The 23198-nt window shown below is 36.2% G+C and overlaps 2 protein-coding genes across 6 annotated transcripts in view; both read left to right on the top strand.

Annotated features, from left to right (window-relative positions):
* The window catches only part of LOC106133489 (guanine nucleotide exchange factor DBS), a 95388-nt gene that overhangs the window by 577 nt on the left and 71613 nt on the right, over positions 1 to 23198 (top strand). The window contains exon 1 of one of the 5 annotated variants that reach the window (XM_013333224.2): positions 13863 to 13978. The exons of 2 other annotated variants lie outside the window; for them this stretch is intronic. In XM_013333224.2, coding sequence (XP_013188678.2) covers positions 13927 to 13978 — 52 coding nt within the window. In that variant the 5' untranslated portion in view covers positions 13863 to 13926. Of the gene's footprint in view, positions 1 to 13862; positions 13979 to 20405; positions 20723 to 23198 lie in introns of those variants that run through there. 2 more of the 5 variants (XM_060952595.1, XM_013333223.2) reach the window with 2 other exon arrangements.
* Positions 2666 to 8999, top strand: LOC106133490 (uncharacterized). Its single transcript, XM_013333226.2, has 4 exons — positions 2666 to 2869; positions 3137 to 3412; positions 3727 to 3957; positions 4724 to 8999. Exons 2-4 carry the CDS (start codon positions 3152 to 3154, stop codon positions 5939 to 5941), a joined length of 1710 nt encoding a protein of 569 aa, XP_013188680.2. The 5' UTR covers positions 2666 to 2869; positions 3137 to 3151; the 3' UTR covers positions 5942 to 8999.

The raw sequence follows: 23198 nt of genomic DNA, 5'->3' as shown, positions 1-23198 counted from the left end.
TAAAGTTGTGCGTAAATTTGTTTACATTATAACAATTGACAAATATACATTTTTTATAGAAATTTAAATAGACAAATGAAAGCAATTTTAAAACTACAGAAAACGGTGACTTCAAATTAAATGATTCATTATATAATTTTTTTAAATAAACGAATGAATGACACTGACAGATGTATTTAAAATACACTGTACTCTCCCATAATTGACTTTCCTTCCCAGCGTTTTTGGTCATTTGACATATTAATATTTATACAACCGGAAATAAGGATAAACGATGACAATTTTTGCTTTCGCTTTTTATCACTTTACCTTGGTAATACCAAGGTAAAGTTAAAGTATTCGTACTGGAATTGTTTTTTATATGTATTTTTAATGTGCTTTTAATTTAGTTAATTTCAGCAAAACTTTTTAATTTTGTTAATGGCTGTTTATCTGCAAAGTAATTATTATAAACAAAATATTTGCCCGCGCCCGCGCTGGTACTGGAAACCGAACCATAAAGCGATACACCTGCGAAATTTAATAACATTTAGAGCATAAAGATGCGTGCAGTGGTTTAATTTGTATTTCGGTCACACAGATAATCGATTTTTTTTAGTTTTATGATCTAGGTATGTTTGTACTTACCTATTGCACAAATGAAAGAGGTAATTTTATAATTTACTAGTAGGTACCTACCTACTTACGTACTAGTAAAAGTATGAAGAAGTATCTCTGCCTACCCCTCCGGGAAAAAGGCGCGATTTAATGAATGTAGGTATGTATGTATGTACATTTGTACTTACGTACTTCCCATTGTTTTTGTTCTAAAAAGATTTTGTATAATAGGTATCAAATAAAAGGGGAGGGAACATCGAACTCTATTCGGAAGTGACCTCATTTGACCCATCCTCCCGTCGGATGTAGCAGTAATACACATGTAGGTATATACATGATTATGCTGCATAAAACAAAAATGTCTACGTAAACCTGTAATGCTGTATATTGTAAGGTTAATACCTACATAGGTATATATCGCTGGCTCATAAAATAAATTCTATAATATATCGACCGCCATCCGCCGCCTGAGAACTCTTTCACGCATAATCTACCTAGGTACTTACTGAAAAAATTTTAAAAACTTTCTAGTAAGTAATATGGCTCAGGATAACATTATGTGTTATCATATCATAGTATATGGGCTAACATGCGTGGGAGATTTACAAATATAGGTAAGTACATAATTAAGTTCTCAAAAACTATCGCATTCATCCATATTGTGGTATGATTGTATGCCTATGCAATTTTGGGCCAAAGACGATATTTTTACAAACACTCCGGGACACTATTCCTACTTTCTTTGATTAAACTTCTTCATTCCTGATACCTGAGATAGGCAGACTTTTTGACAGATAGAACGCCAACTATTTTAATCATAAGAATATAGCAGTCGTGATCAGAACAAAGAAAGACTTGGTTTTTAGTACCTTATTTCCTTACGAAATCCTATAGTTCCCATCGCTTACAAGAGGAATGTTTTATAAGCCTATTCCTTTACGACATCCATGGCAAAGATATGGAGTGGTCCTATTCTTTTTTGTGTGTTTCCGTGTAGTTCCCGGCATCAATAGAAAACTGCCAATATCTACCTACGTAAACACATAAATGCAATTTATATTAATATGTGCCTGTAATGTGTAGCCGGTGTTCCGCTTCGCTGCGGACCCTCGTTCGTCGTCCTTTCTTTTTTTGTCGCGCCCCTTTTCTCTCGTCCTTACCATTACATGAGTTTTATGGTTGCCTGACCTATAAAAATAAGTACTAGCTTTTGACTAGGGTTTTGCTCTTATTCATTATCTGTCAATATCAATTAGGGTTTTAATCTGCACATATACCTACCTGATTTTGACTATTCAAAAATTTATTGTTTTATGAATACCTACATGATTTGTTCTGCTTATTTCTGGATCAACATGTCACATTATATTAAAATATGACCCTTTGGACTTTCTGACGATATCAAAACTGTACTGTAGGTACCTACTATGCTTATAAAAATAACGTTTCATTTGATACTCTTATTTGGTGCCTTACAAGTGCAAGGTAGCGGATTAGCATGGAAGGGTTGTTGCATGACAAGTGGTGTGGTGTGGGATCACTGTTAAACAAATGGCCTAATCTATTTTTTATGATAACATGAAAATTATTATTTAATCAATATCAGTTGATTTAAAGTTGTCTATGATACCTTGAACGCCATTAGCATAGTAGAGAAGATAAGAAACTGAAAACACGCAATGTTGAAAGAAGTATAATGTGGGAGTAATACAAAAAGTTCCTTTGAGATCTATTGTAAGAGAAAGAAGATACAAACTTCTATAAAAAAAGTTTATATTCATAGTCCAGGCTAATGTCAAAAAGTAGAGAAAACATTTGTGAATTTCCTTATGTTTCTATAATCTTGTTAAAATGCAACTTAAACATCTTTTAAATTCTTAGTCTTTTGCTTTTACTAAACAAAATAGCTATTTGAATTACATTATGTACGTACACTCAGCGCTTGTAGTGCATTTGCACTACAATTTTTACTACTTTTGATTTTAAAATTTGCCGCGCCCTGCGTAGAGCGAAAAGCGTCGATACGGAAACGCGACACTAGCGCCAGTAGTGGTCGCGCACTGTACTAATTACGTGTTCTACGGCGTCCTCTGATTTTATTCACGGAAAGCGATCGCCATATTGCTTCCGTGAATTCATTGAAATATTTCTGCATTTCTCCTTTATTATGACTGCAATATCAAAATGAAGTGAAATTAAAGGAAACACATTCAATCAGTGATTGTGGGGATACAGTTTTATGCATCCCGGACTCTGACATAAGACGAAAAAGGTGAGTTTTAATCTTTCTTTGCTATGACTATATGGCCCAATATTCCACGGGAGTTCGATCCGCTATGCGATAATGAAACTTAAAAAATGCGATTAAGGTTAATAATTGCGCGGTTTTTGTTATGTTTATTTACATGAATTTGAAAAGTTCTCCGCGGTTTTCTTGTATTTGGCTTGAAATTTTGTGGCCATCGGGGCGGGTTTGCCCTGTCGCCTTTGTACATACACGTATGTAGTACATGTGATTGACGTGCACGATCGGTTGTAGCGCGGAACGGGCAGGATGTCGTTCGAAAAGTTGGAAGTGGTGAACCCGGCGGAGAAAGAGGCCAGCGAGGTGCTGCATTCGTTGCTGTCGGTGGAGAGACGCAGTGTGGACAGCAAGGAAGCGATCATCGTTTCTATTCCGGCGGATCAGAATGGCGGCGGGGAGTATGGGGAGAGCGCTCAGTGGCACACCCCTGTCATGGGCCAACACTCTGTTTTTGAAATGGGAGCCCCATCCAACATGCAACAGCATAATTATAATGGTCACCAGGAACCGGTGAGATAATAATTTGTTTTCATAACAAAAACATTATGTTTATAACCCGCTAGTTCTCTAACATTAACATAAGGTTATCATAATATTAAAAAAGAAAATTTTATACTCCACATAGAAACAAAATATATTAACAAGATTTCAGTTTTAGTCTTCTCGATATAAATTATGTTATTTCATTTTAATTGCAATAGCAACAACTTTATGGAAACTCAGTGTTGAGCTTCATGTTCAATAGATTATTAAATTAGCTCTATAGGTTGGAGTTTATACATGTTCCATGTATTGTCAATAATGTTGTTTTTATAAATTTTCAGGTGCTATGGCAAGGGCATACAATACAAGTAGAGAATGGGGATGCAAACATGCAAGGAATGTCTGCTTCTTACACCATCCAATTTGACACTCATGTCAATGAACCAACAGACATGGAAGTTGACACCAAGCCCAAAGTTGAGAAAAAAATGGCCATGAAAAAAAAGAAAAAGGCAGACTCCGATAGTGACGAGGAGGTTCTGGACAATAAATTGGAGGATAATCCGACTCAGGTGATTATTTACAAAGGTTTTTGTAATTTGCAAATTGAAATGGTCTGTCGTTAAGATAATTGAATACCTATAATTAATGGGATAGTGCTACCAAAACAGTTGATTCTGTTTGGCATCCACATATGTAGGATTTCTTGAAATTCTGAAGAAAAAGGGGTATTTGCATGGGGTGATACATTTTCAGGGCCATACCCTGACCATCATTAATGTTTATTAATTTTAATATATGTTAGAATTGAAATTCCGGTCTGTTAGAAGATGAAACCATAGTGTGTGGCAGCTTATTTGTTCCTTCTTCCAATGCTCATTTAAAAAGTAGATTAAAGCAAAGGCTTTTAATAAATTTGGGATTTTCCTGTTAGGTGATCATTAAGCCACCCACCCAGTTAAATGTGGCCTTTGAGTATGTTCAAGACTGTTGCATTAGGGTAGACATTAGTCTACCCTCATAAAGATGAGGGGCAATTATTGTCTTCTTTCTTCTGGAATTGATCCATTATAGAGGAGCCTAGGTTCCACCTTTTGATCATGTTTCTGGATTGGGTAACTCAGATGAAAAATTAATTGACACCCAAGAGACTCCTTCCATTTGATTAGTGTATTTAAATAGAAAAGGAATAGTTTTTTAATTCTAGCCATTGGTAACATTTACTGGCACACAAAAGATATTTAAATAACTATAAAATCTCAGTCACTTGAATATGAGCCATAATTTAATTCAAGTTTTAGTGTATGCCATTCTTATTATTTTTTTATCAATTTACAGGTCAGAGAAAGGCTCAAAAGAGGATGTGATTGCAAAGATAACTGCTATCGTGGACTCAATCCAGAGGCAGTATATCGGCATCGTCTGAACATCGCTGAACTGACCAAGAGTGAACATGACATGTACCTCATGGGGATCACCATGGCCAGCTTGGCAAACCCCGCAGAGACCTCACGACACAAAGTACGGAGGAGATTACGGGCATGCTATGTGTATCAAGGGAGAAAGGTTTGTCTCGAAGCTTTCTTGTATCTAGAAAATGTCACTCATTACCAATTAAAGCGTATACGACAACACGTTATGACGCATGGCGTCGCGCCTCGGATACATGGAAATGTTGGCAAAAAACCATATAACACCTTCACATTGGACATCTATAAACACGCAACCAACTTCTTGAAAGAATATTTGAAACAACATGCCAGTTCACCAAAGGATGTTCAACCATCTGGTGATGGTAAAAAAGCTAGCAAAACGGTCATCATCCAAGGAGATTCCCGCAAGCATTTGTTCGAGGCATATAAAGAATACGGGGAGATTCTCGAACCGGGCGTGAAATTGATGGGCTACTCGACGTTCCGAGCGTTCATGAAGGATCAGTTCCCGCACGTGAAATTCGCTACTAAGAAGCAAGATTTACCTAAAGAGTTGGTTCCGTTCCGCAGCGGTAAATGCATGACGTACGATAAAAATAAAGATCCTATCAGAATACAGCAAGAGAAGGAGAAAGCCGAGGCCAAGAAAGCGGCTATGGAGGCGAAGAAGAAGGAAGAGCACGACAGGGAGCAACAACAACAACAACAGGTGCAGCAGCAGCAACAACAGCAGCAACAACAACAACAACAACAACAGCAGCAGCAGCAGCAACAACAACAACAGCAGCAGCAGCAACAACAAGTGCAGCAAGTGCAGGTGCAGCAGCACCAGCAGATGCAGACGCAGCCGCACGTGGTGATCCACCAGCAGCAGCCGCAGCAGATGCAGCAGCAGCAGATGCTGGTGCCGCAGGTGAGCCAGCACCAGCAAGTGCTGTCGCAGCAGGTGGGCGCGCAGCACTGCGTGCAGCCGCTGGGCGTGGCGGAGGAGGGCGGGCAGCCGGTGGAGATGGCGCAGCAGGTGATCCCGCTGGCGGTGGTGCAGCAGCCGCAGCAGGCCTACATCGTGACGCCGGTGTCGCACTTCCAGACGCGCGTGCAGGGCGCCTGGTACAGGCATTGACGCCGGCGTGCGACCGCGGGTTGATCCTCCACGCATGAAACTTTGGCAATAAGTTAGCGAGAATAGTTAAGTGACACCCTTTCAGTATTGGTCGAAGAAACCGATTACGATTATTTATAAGTAAGAAGTTAATCGTATTTACGCGACTTATTAGCGCTAGCTTTGTAGATTATTTTGTATTCCAGATGTGTTTTAATAGATTTCAACGGCGATGGCCGTCTTTGGTAATTTAGCATTGTGAGTCAGTTTGTTTATCTATGAGCGTGCATATATTTTAATAGTATATTACCCATTCCTGTGTTAGTTTTTATCAAAAACTCGTACTGGGTTGACATCCATGTCTCTCATCTCAAATGTAATTTTTTTTAAACTATTTTGTACAGTAGAAACCAAACGCCATTTGCGACTATTCAAATCACTGACCTGCATTGAAGGCAGATACAATTGTCCATGGAACTAAAATTAGTGACGTCTTTGTGTGGCGAGTTTAACACAATACACATTTCCTCAATTATTTAACTCAAATTTCACAAATAAATAAGAAATTTAAATAACACGAAGGAAAATTAATATTTTAAAAAATCTTTGTCGATGTTACAATCTCTTCCGGTAAACATTTGCGATGAACGTCAAAATTAGTTCTCGGGACAATCGCGGTGATCATAGTGGCGCTTCAACTTGACACAAAATAAGCCGTCATTTGTATGGAACAGCCTGTCCACAGGTCAGTGATTAAAGTACTAAACTATAGCTATAAGTTTTACCACATGCTGACTTCGAACTGACACATTTTAATGTTTGATCTGTCAGGCTGTTTGCCGTATTATAATTGGATTAGTTATTATTATAAATAAAATTTTAAAGCATCTGCCATCACAATAGGTTTTTACAACTAATAAAACATTATTACTTTTAAACATAGTGTTATTAATAATTGTAAATCATGAATACAATATTCTTAAAATCATAATATTAATGTAGATCGTAAAGAGTCAGCACGTTTGTTCAGACAAAAGCAGTGCCTTCAAGTTTGATGTTTTATAAAAAATCAGATACTCTCTTTAATCTTAACTCACCGAAATCGTGAAATTGAAGTTAAGAAAGAGTTTGGTATAATATGTATTTGGTGAAGGCGAACGCAACTGTGAGAACTGCATAAATTTTCCCGTTTTTACCTGAATTGCTATCCATTAGAATTAAATCTATTTTGTATTAAATATACATATCAATTTATATTTAATCAATCAATATTTAAAGACTTTGTTTCTTTTATTTTAATATCTGAAATATGAATATTGAATTAATGAATAATAGGGGCGTGAAATTTTGTCTATGTTGCTTTTAAAGTATTGATTAGAATGCCTGCTGCTTGAATTCTATTGCCTGGGGCTTCCATCATCAAATTTTATGCAATGCAAAAAATGTAGTACTTTTCGCATTATTGTTTCTGTCTATTACTGTTGGACGGTTGTACACACAACCACAACTTATCTGGAAAGGCAGGCAGATACTTCATCTTTCCATTTGCCGTTCTATTCTATTCTAAAGTTTTATTCTTAACACAAATTATAAATGTTATGTTGTATTGTTTTAAAACTTAACGAAGCACGTTTACTGGTGAACAGAAAAATAATTCAATAGTTTATTTATTTCCTAATGATAGTATTTTTCATCTTATTATTCTGTAAAGTATTATCTATGGAAATTTAAAGTATCTCTTGTACGCTCAAAAAAATAGTGTTGGGAATCAAATAAATGAAAGCCTGCTCTTACCAGGCAAGCAGGGATTCTTCTGTATCACTTTCATCGACTCAGCAATCGAAATGAGAGTAAACTATGGACTTATTCAACCAATCAGATCGCACTATTGCTTACTTTTTATTTTACGCGTGAGTTTTTAAAGTTTATCAATTTAAGGAAAATGTACGTAAAATAATACAATTCATCTCTGGTTAGTAGGAACTGCGGTTCTTGTTATTTTCCGATGATATATTATATACTATATATGTAGGTCCATGTACAATGTATTCATTTATTATACTTTTTATACTTATTTTTTGTAATTTTAAGGTTGCTGTTTTTGATATTGACTGTCAAAGCTGTCTATTCGGCAGAGACCACGAAATTGCAAGTAAGCAACCGGTTGTGTTGCCTTTACAATTATATTCTACAGCATTAATTTCTAAATTTTAAAATGATCAAATAGTTCACGTCGCCGACTGCACCAAGTGATAAGTATTTGACGTATCGCAGTTGCATTATTTTACTCGTAGCCACCGTTAGAACTAGGTTTAAACTATACGTGAATTAATTTCTTATTTCGCGAGATTGAATTCCGTGTATTTGAGTGTATTGTTGGAGTTGCAGACTACAAGAGAGGTGAAATTGAAAATCTCATATAGTGATAGTGTAATTTATATAATAGAACTTTGTAATCATAATCATAAATATAGACAGTACAGAAATGTGCCTAGAAATTATGCTTAACCATGTATTTTTATAGTGCAATAACTTGTGAGATTCGAAGTGACCGATTGAAAAAGCTATCCATGTGGTTTGTTTTTATATTAAAATAATGACCGACATATTCGCCTTACCCCGATCTTAGAAAGTATTGAAGATTTTATTGCTATATTATTTCATTGTACTAAGTTTTATATTTGCAAAATAATGCATCTTTGCTAATTTGTATTACACAATTATTTTAGATGAAGTTTAGTAACACAAGGTCTTGCAAGTTTATGTGGTAATTGTAACTTTGAAATCTTAAATATTCTGTGTTAGCTGATTTAGAAAATACGTTTTTCGTTTTTTAAAACTAAATTATAATAATTAAAAAAAAACAATAACTAAACAAAATAAGCGCCAGTGTGACACTTAACTTCCTCTTAAATATCTAACATACTATGTATATTTTATGTACATTTAATGAGCAAAATACCTGATTTGGCAGCTTCGAATCGTAGTGATTTGCCCTTAGCATTATCTTTGGCATATGTTCCAAAAATACTGTAGGAAGACAGTCATGATGTGATAGCAAATAAACTTTTTTACGCTATGTTTTGTTTTAATTTATAAATTTTAATGTGGGTGTGGTTTTACCTGTTTTACCTTAATCCAAAAAAGTTTAAGCGATATACAGCCTTGGCCAAAAGTTTTAGGCACCCCTTAAAAATACACAATGCATATTTACTATTGAAACAATGAATAAATACTTATCTTTAATGTATTGTCAGGGTCATAAAACGTTACCTGGCACAGTAGGTGGCATATTTTGAGGTCATGAAAAACCCTGGTCACCGAAAACAAAAGATTTCAGTTTTTTGTAATCTCATCAGTGATTATATGACCAGTTGTGTTCTAGACTTCAACTAGTAAACGAGCTGTAATTTTTTTTGAGCGACAAATTGACATCATATTCATTCTAAAATGCCCAAAAAAAGTAAAATTACTATTGAAAATCGAGTGAAAATTGAACTTTTACACGAACAAGGGCGATCCCAGAAAGAAATCGCCAAGTTGGTGAAATGTTCGCGTTGCGCTGTACAGTCTGCCATCAAACGGTTTGCCGAGACCGGTACCCACGACGACAAACCACGAGCAGGCCGAAAACGTGTGACTACGGATCGCGAAGATAGAAAATTGGTTCGAGAATCACTGAAAAATAGGAAGAAAACTTCATCCGCGCTTGCTGCTGCCTTGTCAGATGAAGCTGGAAAGTCAATAAGTTCGCGAACCGACACAAGAAGACTCGGGGAAGCAGGCCTAAAAGGGTGCAAAGCCAGGAAGAAGCCTAGGCTGTCAGAAACTAATTAAAAGAAGCGCCTAGAATAGCTTTACAGTATCAACATTTCACAGAGGAAGATTGGGCTAATGTGGTGTGGTCTGATGAATCTAACTTTAAGGTGAGTCAATTCTAGTAGTTTTCTCATAATTAAGAACGTTTCATTTTTAGTTCCACTCTAATATTACAAATTATAATCAATTTCCTAATAGGTATTGTTTTTTCCTCAACCAGGTTTTTGGGACACTGGGTGTGACCTTTGTGAGGCGACGTATGGGCGCAGAATACCATGCAGATTGCGTTGTACCTACTGGCAAGCACGGCGGAGGTAGCATTATGATCTGGGGCTGCATGGTTGCCGATGGCGTTGGTGAAATGTTTTGTTTGTGAAGGTCGTATGAACAGTGAAAAGTACACCCAAGTACTCAAAACTCCTCTAATACCATCGCTAATAAGCATTTACGGTGACACCAACCTAGACGGCGTCATTTTTCAGCAAGACAATGCACCGTGTCATAAGTCAGGGATTGTGATGCGTTGGTTTGTTGAAAATAATATTGAGGTGCTGGATTGGCCGATGCAGTCTCCAGACCTCAACCCAATTGAGCATCTTTGGGGTATTTTAAAGCAGAGGATCAAGGAGCATAGTATTTCATCAAAAAGTGCATTAAAAATGCATTAGTTTAAGAATGGAACAGTATTTCTAGGAATGAGTGTACAAAGTTAGTATGCAGCATGCCGGCTCGAATCAGTGCAGTAATAAAATCTAAAGGTGGACCTACTAGATTTTAAGCTTTGCTTGTTTATATTAACCTAATTTTTAAGAAATAAATAAATATCTATACATATAATAAATCTGTAGAAAGGTCAATTCTGTACATTGAAAATATTGAAAAAATAAATAGCAGGGGGTGTTACTGGATCGATACCAAACACAAAAATGTGATTAAAAAAATTTTTGTCTGTCTGTCTGTATGTTCAGGCATCACGTGAAAACTAACGGTTCGATTTTGATGAAACTTGGTATAATTATACCTTATTATCCTGGGCGTAAAATAGGATACTTTTTATCCCGAAAAAATACGAAGAAAAAAAAATCTTAATTTTTCAGTTTATCCATAGACGTTGTTCTGTAGAACCGCGAACACACGTTGCGTTACCCGCAGTGGATTTAGCGCCATAACCTGTAGCGCCTAAAGTCGGCTTTGGCTTGAACCGTTTGCTGCACAAGCGGGCCGCTACTAATTACTATGAAAAAAATGCTACATAGCTACATTAATTCCCATCAAGCTGAAAATGAGTATAATTATTTAAAACACAATCAAAAGCATTATTTCAAAATTCCCCATGATTCCGGTTTAAGGAAAAAAATTTACTCACGGTCAAAGGTAAAAAATGGGTGTATCGCAATTTTCTTTAAAACGGTAAGTTTTTCAAATCGGAAAATTACCTCAGACATAAATTGTAGATCATAAAGTTATCTATAAAAAAGGTATCAATAATTTTTTTCAACAAAGCTACCGTTTCTGTGATATAACGATGCAAAAAGTTGCAAACGTCATAATATGCATCCGTTTCCTTGCCACCTCTGAGGTAGTGTACTATTAGCGCGTTTTTTTTTTAACATTTTTATTATTAAACTTGAAAAAGTCTGAAATAGGTTAGAATAAACACGTGTTTTCACTACGCAGTGGCACTCAGAACTAACTTTCGCATTTATTATTTAAAAAAATATAGAACCCTAAGTGAAGAAAATCATCTTAGGACAATAATAGAGATTACAATTATCAAATTCAATGCAATAATCAAATTAAAACTAAAACTACTTATAAAAAGAAAGAAAATGTGATGACTACAAACTATAATTTATAAATTGTACAGTCCTTGCATAGCATCAACATGCGGGAATGTGCCCAGAAGGCTGGCAGCATTGCCAATTCGAATGGCAATGCTGATTCTCTGAGCCAGATAATTTCCAGCCCTCCGGTCAAGAGATACCTCAATTAGCTTTTTCGACAATTGTCGGAAAAGCTGATGGGCAGATAGGCCCCCCGGTCCCAGAGTTTCTACCCCAAAAGGTTCAAAAGTATAGATATTACCGATAACTACATAAATACATACATACATAAAATCACGCCTCTTTCCCGGAGGGGTAGGCAGAGACTACCTCTTTCCACTTGCCACGATCCCTGCATACTTCCTTTGCTTCATCTACATTCATAACTCTCTTCATGCAAGCTCGGCGGTTTCGGGTACTTTTGACCTGACCCTTTACCAGGACGTCCTTAATTTGATCAAGATATGTTCGTCTAGGTCTTCCCACCCCGACCTTTCCCATGTATATCTCCATGTATATCTGCTTAGTCAACCTGTTTTCATTCATCCTCTCCACATGACCGAACCATCTCAACATACCCTTTTCTATTCCTGTAACTACATCTTCTTTCACATCACAACATTCCCTTATCACACTGTTCCTTATCCGGTCACTCAATTTCACACCCAACATACTCCTTAACGCTCTCATTTCCACTGCATTTATTCTGCTTTCGTGCTTCTTTTGCCATACCCAACTTTCACTCCCATACATTAATGTCGGGACCAACACGCCCCTGTGCACAGCCAGTCGAGCCTTTTTGGATAGTTTCTGACTGCTCATAAAGGCATGCAAAGCTCCATTCACCATGTTCCCCGCGTTCACTCTCCTTTCAATATCACTATCACACTTACCATCTGATGTAAACTTTGATCCCGATAACTACATGTTTGCGCCTTTTGAGGTTTTTTGCCTCATTTGAAGCAGAACGGCCTTAGATTTAGTAACCTGAAGATGAGACGGCGCAAGTGTGTCGACACAAGTAGCATCCCACACCAAAGACCGCCCCAATCTCCAGGGTACCAAAGTCATACCATCCGGTCTCTTGGGATCATCCCTAGCCAGACCGTTTGGTTCTAGGAGGATTATATCATTTAGGGCGGCATGGCGCCCTAAACGGCCGGCACTCCTAGGGCATGAGAGGCCGTGGTGTCCATAGCCGACAACGGTATCCCCGCAAGGACAACTATTATTAAAGACTAACGGTATTTCATGTGTTGAGCATTCTGAGATAAAGCAGCTATACGACCCTAGCCACGTACACAATTAAACAGAGAGACAGATGTTGTATCAAGGTTTCACTACAGTATAAATGAAGGGACTGGGTTTCATTATACTTATGTATATTTTATATTTTGAATTCAAGTTAAAATTACCGACAGAACAATATTTTTACTTATATTACTGCTACATAGAGTATATACGAGACGTGCTTATGCATATTATGACGCTTGCAACTTTTTGCATCGTAATATTTCAGAAACGGTAGCTTTATTGAAAAAAAATATTGATTCCTTTTTATAGATATCTTTATGATCTACAATCTATGTCTGAGGTAATTTTCCTATAAAACTTACCGTTTTGAAGAAAATCGTGAAAATCCCTTTTTCCTACCTTTGACCTTGGGTAATTTTTTTCCTTAAACCGGAATCATGGGGAATTTTGAAATAATGCTTTTGATTGTGTTTTAAACAATTATACTCATTTTCAGCTTGATGGGAATTAATGTAGCTTCATTCCTATTTTTTGGTCTAAATTGACCGGACTGAAAATAAAATGGAGAAATAAACCATCTACGCAAAGACCGACATCCGCGCGAACGGAGTCGCGGGGGAAAGCTAGTAGAAAATAAAAGTTGTTTTACTTCATTATTTTAATAAAAGTTGGGGGTGCCTAATACTTTTGGCCAAGGCTGTATATGTATTTAACTCATAACCTCTCACTTTAAAAATATGTTGGTGGTCGGATGTTTTGTAGGATTCTGTGACAGTCAATGCCCGTTTGAATGCAGATTAAATTTATATTAACCATACATGATACGGCATTTGATCGATTGGATAACAAGGAGTAGGATGCGTTTCTCCCACGCTTTCCGTGGCCGATGCACCGCCACCGGAGATTGTGGGGGGTGTGCGTGATTCTGTGGTTCGTTCCACTCTGTGTGGCAGCCAACCGGCTATACTTGCCAATTTAGTAAATCCTCGCGCCATCCTTTTGTAAACAAAAGTCATTGTTTCGACGCGGTCAGTTTGATGATAGCGACTTGCCTTAGCGGGCGCGTGTGGTGTCATCTTTATATTATTTGTAGTGGATCTGACTTCCGTTATGAAGTTTTGGAAATGTAGCACCAAGAACGAGCGCCGTGCCGCGGCATTTGGTGAGTTAAATTAATAGGCATCTACAATTTCATCATGATGTTCAGATTGATTAACTTTATAGTGCTCTATTTATGTCACTTTATTGAGTTAGCCTACTTTCAGGACGTTGCCTAAGAAGTTTCTTCATTTGTCTTGATTGAGAATTGCATTGAACATGGACGCGACAATTTTTCTCGGACTACTGCGTGGGGGTCTCGCTTGATAATTATTTTTTATTAGTTTTTAGAAAGGTAGTCTTAGGAATTCTGTTGTATGGCTGCGAACATTATAAACCAGAAGACATGAGAACCATGTTGACAACATGTAGTTCTTCTACGTTTTGGTAATTTCTGCCTTCTTATAACATTACATGGCCTTGGCTTCTTAGAAAAAACAAGCAATGATGACACCATTGTATGATAGATCAAACAATTACTTAAACGACTTAGTTGAATAATTGCGCAAGAATCGGTTTGTCTGTTTGTAAAATATTGTTGATATAGCTGAATATAAATATTTCAAACATTGTCGAGTTAGTAACGAAAATTCATAATGAATACCTACATATATAACTGATTTTATGTAGCAAGTTTTAAGTTTTTCAAACATATAGGTTCATATAAACTTTTGATTCACGTTCGTAGCTGATCTTTGATAACCAGATACAAATAAGTACTTACGTCAAGTAAAAATGCTTATAAACACAAATTTTTTCACAAAAAAAGTCCTTCCTGAAGTACCGGAGATTATTTTATACTCGTATCTCTCTAACTCTAACAGGTTTTTTTTAATTGGTAATGTACATCAATTCCTTTATCACCCGAAATTATTATTTTTTAAAGTTTATTTTCTTACATGTATCGTAGTGACCGAGCTCGGCTCCGTTTTTTTGTGAAATATTATCGACTCACTAGAAGTTTTGGGATAGTTTTTAAAAGTAACAAAGTCCTGAACAAAATTGAGTTAGTTATATAGTTCACGCCTATTAAATAATGATGATTTTTTTCTCGAACTAAAACTATACGTACAGGATCTGTTAATATACCTGGGTAGTAACCAATTTTTCAATTTTTCTCCTAAGAATATCGAAACTTCGATGTGAGCTACATAATAAAGGAAATTCGCTGGTTATTACACGTGTAGGTATTTCCCGTCTGAGTTGGTGCGTGACTTGACCGACAATCCTTTATTAGTTCGTGTGCCAACAGCCAACCCTTCTTTTTGCAGAATCACTTGAGCTCGTTTATTCTGTGGGAGGAGGGTGTTCACTAATTCCATATTTGAAGACAGCGTCAATTGTTGGTTTATATTTAATTATCGTAACCGTCATCTTAAATTTGCTGTATTATTTCTAGTGTCCTCCCACGTGTAATGGTAAAACATGTTTTACCGCTATCTCCGACCAAACTTTTATTTAAATTCGTCGAATAAAAGTATACCTAATATAAATATCTATCTCTATACCTATAAATATATATATATAGAAAGTCAGATGGGACTAGCTAGGTGTGGTTTAGTGTCCTGACATAAAAATTACTTAAAAAAATGTCTCCCTTCCCCTAAGGGCCAATACAGGGAGTCAACTTTTATTTAGGTATTGCGATTGTCAGTAAATTGTGTGAGCAACAGCTAGTATAAAATAATATATAGTCAATATACCTTCGTAAAACCGCCTCCCATTCTGATTGCTATGCACGCCACGGCTCGGCCATCCACTGACTGGCTTTTGTTTGCCGATGGCATTGTCCCATCCTTCCCTGACCCAACTTTTACATTGGTAGGTTCTCATAGATACGTTTTGTGTTTGATTTTAAATCACGGTCCATTTTCATTCCCGTCATTTGAATGGTGATAATAAATGTAGTTGTCATACTAGGTATTTTTATATAGGGAAGTGCTAATATCACTGATGATTTATATGAGATCACGATAAAAAGCAGTTCAATTGAGTTTCAAAAATAAACTTTCGTTAGCCTAATCTCAACATAGTACTTAATCTTAATTTCTCAAAAAATCGTCAATCAATCAACTTCCTTACCCCAGCAGAATGTATTGTCTCTGGTGTTAGTGAAATAACAGTAGCCTAGATATTACAATAAAATTATCTCTTAATCAGGCAACTAAATGTTCTGGAAAGAAATATCACTTTCAGATTTTTATCCAGATAAAAATCTGAAACAGCATGCTGTTAACTCTGTGCATATCGCGTTTTACTCTTGATTGCAGGAAAGCCGAGATCCGAATGTAGCTGAGAGTTACCCATTTAACTTCAGCTAAAGTTGTATAACGGTAATTGATTAGGGAATTCCTATCAAAGTTACCAGATTAACGGTTTAGTTTTTGTTAAGCACGACAAATATAATCATAAGAGTAATAGCGAAATCGTATGTAGTCACATACGGGTAGGTACCTATTCAATAGCCGTTTTAAAATTGGTTGTATTCGGTCATACACATAAATGTATAAACATTATAACAGTGGATAAAATAGGTGAATGCGAATACAATACAATAAGTCATCATCAGTCAAACGTTGGTTTAGATTTTATGACATAAAAATAAAGATTTAACAGAAAACATACTGTGTCGATTAGGCATTACGATATATTCATATGCTTCACATCTTCTTCCTCCTTTTTTTAGTCCCGGATGCATCCTCACCACTAGATTACCCAAATACCAAGTCAGGTTTTTACACTAAGTGACTCCCATCTGTCCTGCGCAACCTTTGCAGGTGCGCCTAATCCGTATTAGATCAATGGTTACACATCTATTTGCCTATATGTGCAGGTTTCCTCATGATTTTCTCCCCTACCGTAAGATCATCGGTTAGTATTCAAACTAATGTATTTAACTTTGAAAATAGTCATTTGTACATGGCCGATGTGGGATTTGAATCTGTGCCTTTCCGCGCATCACGCATTTTAACCGGCCACCTTACCGATTCGAACACCGACGCTCTTATATTCATATGCTTCCCATCTTTGTACGTAATTGTTTGCTCTACGTAATCATAGGTATTTGTCTACCATACATAGTGAAAAGTTCCGATTATGATTAATGATTTTACCCGTAACATATGCCTAAACTTAAAACACCCGTAACATGTGCCTAAACCGTAAATACTGTGATTACCACAGTATTTACGGTTTAGGCACAACTCTATTTTCAACTATTGCTCTATTGATAAAGGTTGTTTATATTTTAACGTATTATTTACTACTCTTTTATGATTTATACGTCCAAATTTTAGGATTTTTAGATCTACTTAAAATAAAACCTAGAGCCTTTCTACGCAGTTACAATTCTGTTATCTCAATATTTATTGCATTAAACCACGTAATATTACGTGGCGCATGTAGAATTCGTTGGAGCTATTGAATAATTTTGACGTCAAAATTATGAAACCGCACATTACCTAATAAATACTTAACACTCCAGTCTGTTTGTGGTATAAGATGGAAGTGCTAACTCTAAATCTATCATTAAAGAAAAGACCATGCAAAGTATTTATAAGAAAGTTTTGTGTATAATCTGCCCCATTTTTTACTTAGTATAAATTTCAAAAAGCAGTTTCTGCTTGCTTATAAAAGAGCTGAAGTAAAAATCTTCTGGGTAGCAGTAGGGTGATCATTCCGCGATGGCAGAGCTACACGAGACTTAACGTGTATAATACAGAAGTAAAGGGTTTCATTTAAAAGAATTTGTAAAAAGTTAACAAAGTTATATAGGTAAATATTATGTAAATATCCACCCGTGATTAGTATTATTCTTTTAAACTTAATTTCACCTGTCTCTTTTACCTGAACGTTATACGAGTTACCTACTGGAATCAATAACTCAATCAACCACGCAATGTTAATCTCGCAGCTGAAACGGAAAGCTATGAACGCGGAAACCACTGGTATAAATAGATTTATTTGACCGGAATCAGAAGAAACACCACAGACAACTAAACCAACATCCGATTTCAAAACATTTCGATCTTAACTGCGAGAGAATTGTTAAAAGGATTTAGAATTTTCCTACCTACCTACCTACATATACCTACACTCGAAATGTCACTATAACCAGGATACCTTTGGGGCACATACAAATACATACATATAATCACGCCTCTTTGTTTATAGTAGACAAAGACTAAATCTTTCCACTTGCCACGAGCCCTGCAAATTGCTTTCGCTTTATCCACGTTCGTAACTCTCTTCATATAAGCCAACGGTTAAAGGTATTCCTAATCTGACCTTTCGCCGGGAAGTTTCTGATTTGATCAAAGCACCGTTCGCCTAGGCCTTCCGCTTCCAACGTTCAAACTCTCCTTGTATATTTGCTCAGTGAACCTGTTTTCGTTTATCCTCTCCTCATGGCCATGCAGTACCTACGACATCAACAAATCTTGTGTCACAAATCGATGTTCTTAAGACATAGAAGAACCATTCCGAAAAATATGTTTACGTTGATCACCATACTATATGTTGTCTTTCAGTACGTCTTTCTCCTGTCACATTTTCAGGGAGTAAAAGGCGCTTACCAACAAAAGCTTTTTAGCTTAGTGCGGTTTGCGGCTGCCAAACTTTTGTTCTATTACATCATGTGTTTACCGTGTAACAAGTATTTCTTATTATGTCGAGTATATTATAATTTTCTTTTTTTTAATTTTATAAATAAGATCTAATAAATGTGTTGATCAATATTTTAGAGTGCTTAATTTAGTAACCTATCATTGAGCCATCCAGCTGAAATGGGTCTTTAGTTTTTTTTTCGATTCACATCATAATGTCTGAAATCAAGGTCAAGGTAAGATTTGTTTTTTATTTTGCTCATCTATTTTTACTTCGCGATTACCGCCCCATATCACGTTTCGTGACAACCAATAACAGCAGGTAGACCCTTTCTAAAATGTGGGTAATTTCGCTGAAATCCGTGATAATAGCGTGAGAGAACGGTGTAGATAATAAATTCGACATAAGTGTAAGTATGAATAAATTAATTATTAAGCCACGAGGTAAAATGCTCGTAAATAATAACACCCTCCGCCTTTAAAATACAAAAGATTTATCCTTTTATAATATAGACTTATTTATGAAACCACTTTTATAAATTTACATACATATGGTCACGTCTATATCCCTTGTGGGGTAGACAGAGCCAACAGACTTGAAAAGACTGATAGGCCATGTTGAATAAGCCCGCAAGGGATACAGATTTGATTGTTAAAATATGAATGAATATCATATAAAGTATCTCAGTACATCGACATTATCTTCGCTTAGAGAAGGCAAGTTATTTCAATAACTATAGTCTATTGCGTAACTTTGTCGGAAACTTAGCTTCAACTTAGATGAGACTAAATCGTGAAGTACTATTTTATATTTAAATTGTAATAATCAATTATATTAAACCTTTTTCTCCCGTGTCATTTTGCGTGTTCCGATTGCACTCTCCACATCATATAGATATGTATTTGTTTATCCTATCTTGTGTGGGTTCCATGTGAATTCACACATTTCCGAAAACTGTGCTCATTCTGACATAAAATATTGGTTAAATAATAATAGCTTAATCGGTTAACATATAATTAAACCAGAATAATTTTTATAAGTTTGATGTTTTTGTTACATTTTCATCATTATAACGCGTAAATTATAAAGGACTAGCGACCCGAACACTACATATAAACCTTCCTCTTGGAATACTTTACCTATTAAAAAAAGTGCATCAAAATCCATTGTGTAGTTTTAAAGATGTACGCATACAAACACCCACACATATGTATAGTGACCGACAAGGGAAGCTACTTTTCTTTATATTACGTAGGTGATAATGGAATGCTTACTAAATGAAAAACAAGAATGTTTTGAAATTATAATTTTGTTATTTTGGTATTTACCATTTTGTTAATTAACAGTCTGTAACTGAATTGTTAGTCATAATCAAAACATTAAAGACAATGACGAAGAGTAATAAGTACTTAATTGTCTTTATTCTCAGCCGATCATTGTATATCATTGATGCAGTAATCAGCTCACGAGATCGTTATGATTGGATAACTTCATTAGCATTTCTTACTGTCGTTAATAGCATTACTTACGTGATTTCTTAGTCGTAGAAAAATAAATAACATCACATGAACTGTTTAATTTGCACATTTTGGGCAATTGGGACATGGGACAGTGTTGCTCAAAAGATAAATTGATGTCGTTACTTCGCCCCGGGTTTGTTTTATGGTTTTGCAAATGTGATGCCCCAATTTCGAAAATCATTAAAATTGGCTTAACTTCAAAGGCTCGTAATCCTAGCAGTAAAGTGTGAAACAGTCTCTTGTATCATTCACGACTTGTTATCAAAACAAACGTTGTCAGTTTCGTCACATGCAGATTACATCACACGCGTCGCATCGCGAGATGTAGGGCGGCGCGGCGGGAGCCAGTCATCCCATTGCGGAAGGACGGCGCGGCGTACGGCGAACGGAACGTGCCCGGCTGCCAGTCCGCTCGTGTTGTTGACAATAGCTACTCGATACGCGCCAACGCTCGTCGCTTGACATTTCGAAATTTTGTCAATCATTCCCGATTTAAAATACCTACACAGTGACAAATGCAAAAAAAGACAGTGATATGAGAATACGCTTCGAAGTGCCCAATAAGTTGGAGATAACGTTCGGGAGAGGTAGTGTTTATTGTTCTGTTTGGATCAGTGGAGGCGATATGCAAATGGCTTTTGCAAAATACACTAACATTAACACATTCTTTCAGAGAACTTTCAGTAAGTACTCGGGTGATTGTTTTAAGACTTAATTGACGTGAGAAACCTTTAGTGTCAACTAGTCTTAGCTCATGTTCAATAGGCCCGGTCCTTGTTACCCGCGTAATTCCGCAACTAGACCTACCGCGCTGATTTCAAGTTTGAGAACAGCTGATCGTAATTAGCCTTCCAACCGCTTGTTGCATTCAGTAGACCGTTTAATTAAAAATGTTTAAACCGCATAGTTATATTTTCTTTTTTTTTTGCAAACCGTATAATGCTTCTAAATTAATTTTAGCATAAACTTATCATAAAAGTGGATGATCCTTATTTTTGAACATTTCAAAGTAAAGGGGTACTTTGAAATTTTCAAACATAATTACAAACTTCTCTTGTTTACAAGCATTCAGCTCTACTTTATTTGATATCCATATCCATTAAACCAATGTTTTTTGCAAACAGTAATAAAAATTGTTAATACTGTTTTGAATGACAAATCAAAGTTAACAAAGAGCTCTTGCATAAAACTAAATCACTGCCTTGTAAAGGAAGACTTAGTTATGCACTGTCCTCAGAATTATGCCGTTAACCGAAGGGTTTACATCGCATTAGCGATATAACACTAGTTAATGTGCCAATGTTTATTTATTTAAACTCAAAACTGAAATCAATACAAAAAAAAATATCATGGTATATACCACGTACCTACTTAGGTAATTTACAATATTTTATCAATATATCTGCATACCTGCATTTACCAAATTAATATGTGTTAAATCCTACTACTATTATAAAGGCGAAAGTTTGTATGGATGTTTGTTACTCTTTCACGCAAAAACTACTGAACCGATTAACATGAAATTTGGTATGTAGGTAGCTGAAGACCCAGAATAACACATAGGCTACTTTTTATCCCAGAGTTCCCGCGGGATTGATAGGGTTTCCATGCGGACGAAGTCGCGGGCGGCCTCTAGTAACTACATATATGCAAAAATTTAACTCGTGTAAAATTTTCATCTCAAACACTGCACTAACAAGCGTTTACTCCTCACCCTAGCTGGAGATAATTTTAACTCAATAACTCGAAGTTAAAAGGAATAAGACTACATTTGCAGCTAACGCCTAACTAACGAGGGTGACGTCCGTTTTATAATTAAAACTGGAATATCACACACTAAGCTTGTTAAAGTTGTAAAGGATTAAGTACAGGATAAGGCCTTGTCCGTATTTATTATACATACTTATGTATAGTTACGTCTATATCCCTTACGGGCAAGACAGAGCCAACTGTTTTGAAAAGACTGATTGACCACGCTCAGCTTTTTGGTTTGATGATAGAATTGAGATTAAAATAGTGACAGGTTGCTAGCCCATCGCTTAAAAGAAGAATCCCATCCCGTTTATAAGCCTATCCCTTAGACGCCTTTTACTATATCCATGGAAAAGAGAAGGATTGGTTCTATTATTTTTTTTTAAATTGGCGCCGGGAACCACATTGCACATATCTATACCTTTTGGTCGATAAAAAAATAACTACATTAAGTACTGTCTTTTTTTTGCAAACAAGATAGTCACAATATTTCAAGGCCATGATTACTTTGATAGAGTTGAGATTCTGATAAATATAGCTAGTCCATCGCTTAGATGAAAATTTCAAGTTTCTAATAAGCCTTTCTCATAATTGAATATAATATTTTGCTGCTATAAGAAAAAGCCATGTTGTACCAAATTCCATATATAAAACTTACAATGTCTCTTATTTGACGTCATTGTGCCCTTACCTGGAATATAATAGCGCCAAACGCAGGAAGCGCCGTCAAAGTCTGTCTATCAAATGAATCAGATAACGCCCGACCGAGCCGTCGCGGTCCTTGCTCTGTGGTCGCATAACAAATGTTAACTAAACTCCGAGTAACATCAAGTAACAAACGATAAATACTTCGGATGTTCGATATTCCCAAGTTTGTGGAATGGAAACTTGACAGTTGGTTTGAAACAAGTTTCAGTTCATTAATGTAAGTTCCTACACAAAAAAGAACATACAAGAGCATTAATACAAAAAAATTAGAACATGGTGATTCTGTAGTACCAGTAGAATCCTTGTTATATTAAAGCACGTTTTCCTCGTGGACCAACTTTTAAAGGTATAAATAAGAGAGAGCGATATAGAAAAATTCGTACGATCGTTCCGTGTGAAGCTTGCTCATATGAGTTTTTTCAGTCAGTTTTGTAATCAGAAGCATTTCATGCAAAACTGCACCAGAATTTAAAAATGCGTTCGGGTAAAAGTGATAACTATAACATACCTAAGTACTTATGTTTTCGTATTATCAATTTTTCAATCATCGCATATTATGTGTTGACTAACAGGCACATATGTTTCATTTCCATAAGATAACTTTGCTCTACGATAAGGTAATCCTAATCCGTATTTGGTGTTAAAAACAAAATAACATCATTGTCATTCATTGTTTCGAAAAGCCTGTGTAATTGCCTA

The sequence above is a fragment of the Amyelois transitella genome, chromosome 3 (genome assembly GCF_032362555.1).
Source record: "Amyelois transitella isolate CPQ chromosome 3, ilAmyTran1.1, whole genome shotgun sequence".
Classification (NCBI taxonomy): domain Eukaryota; kingdom Metazoa; phylum Arthropoda; class Insecta; order Lepidoptera; family Pyralidae; genus Amyelois; species Amyelois transitella.
The sequence above is the reverse complement of the archived record's forward strand: the minus strand, read 5'-3'. Positions and strand labels throughout refer to the sequence as shown.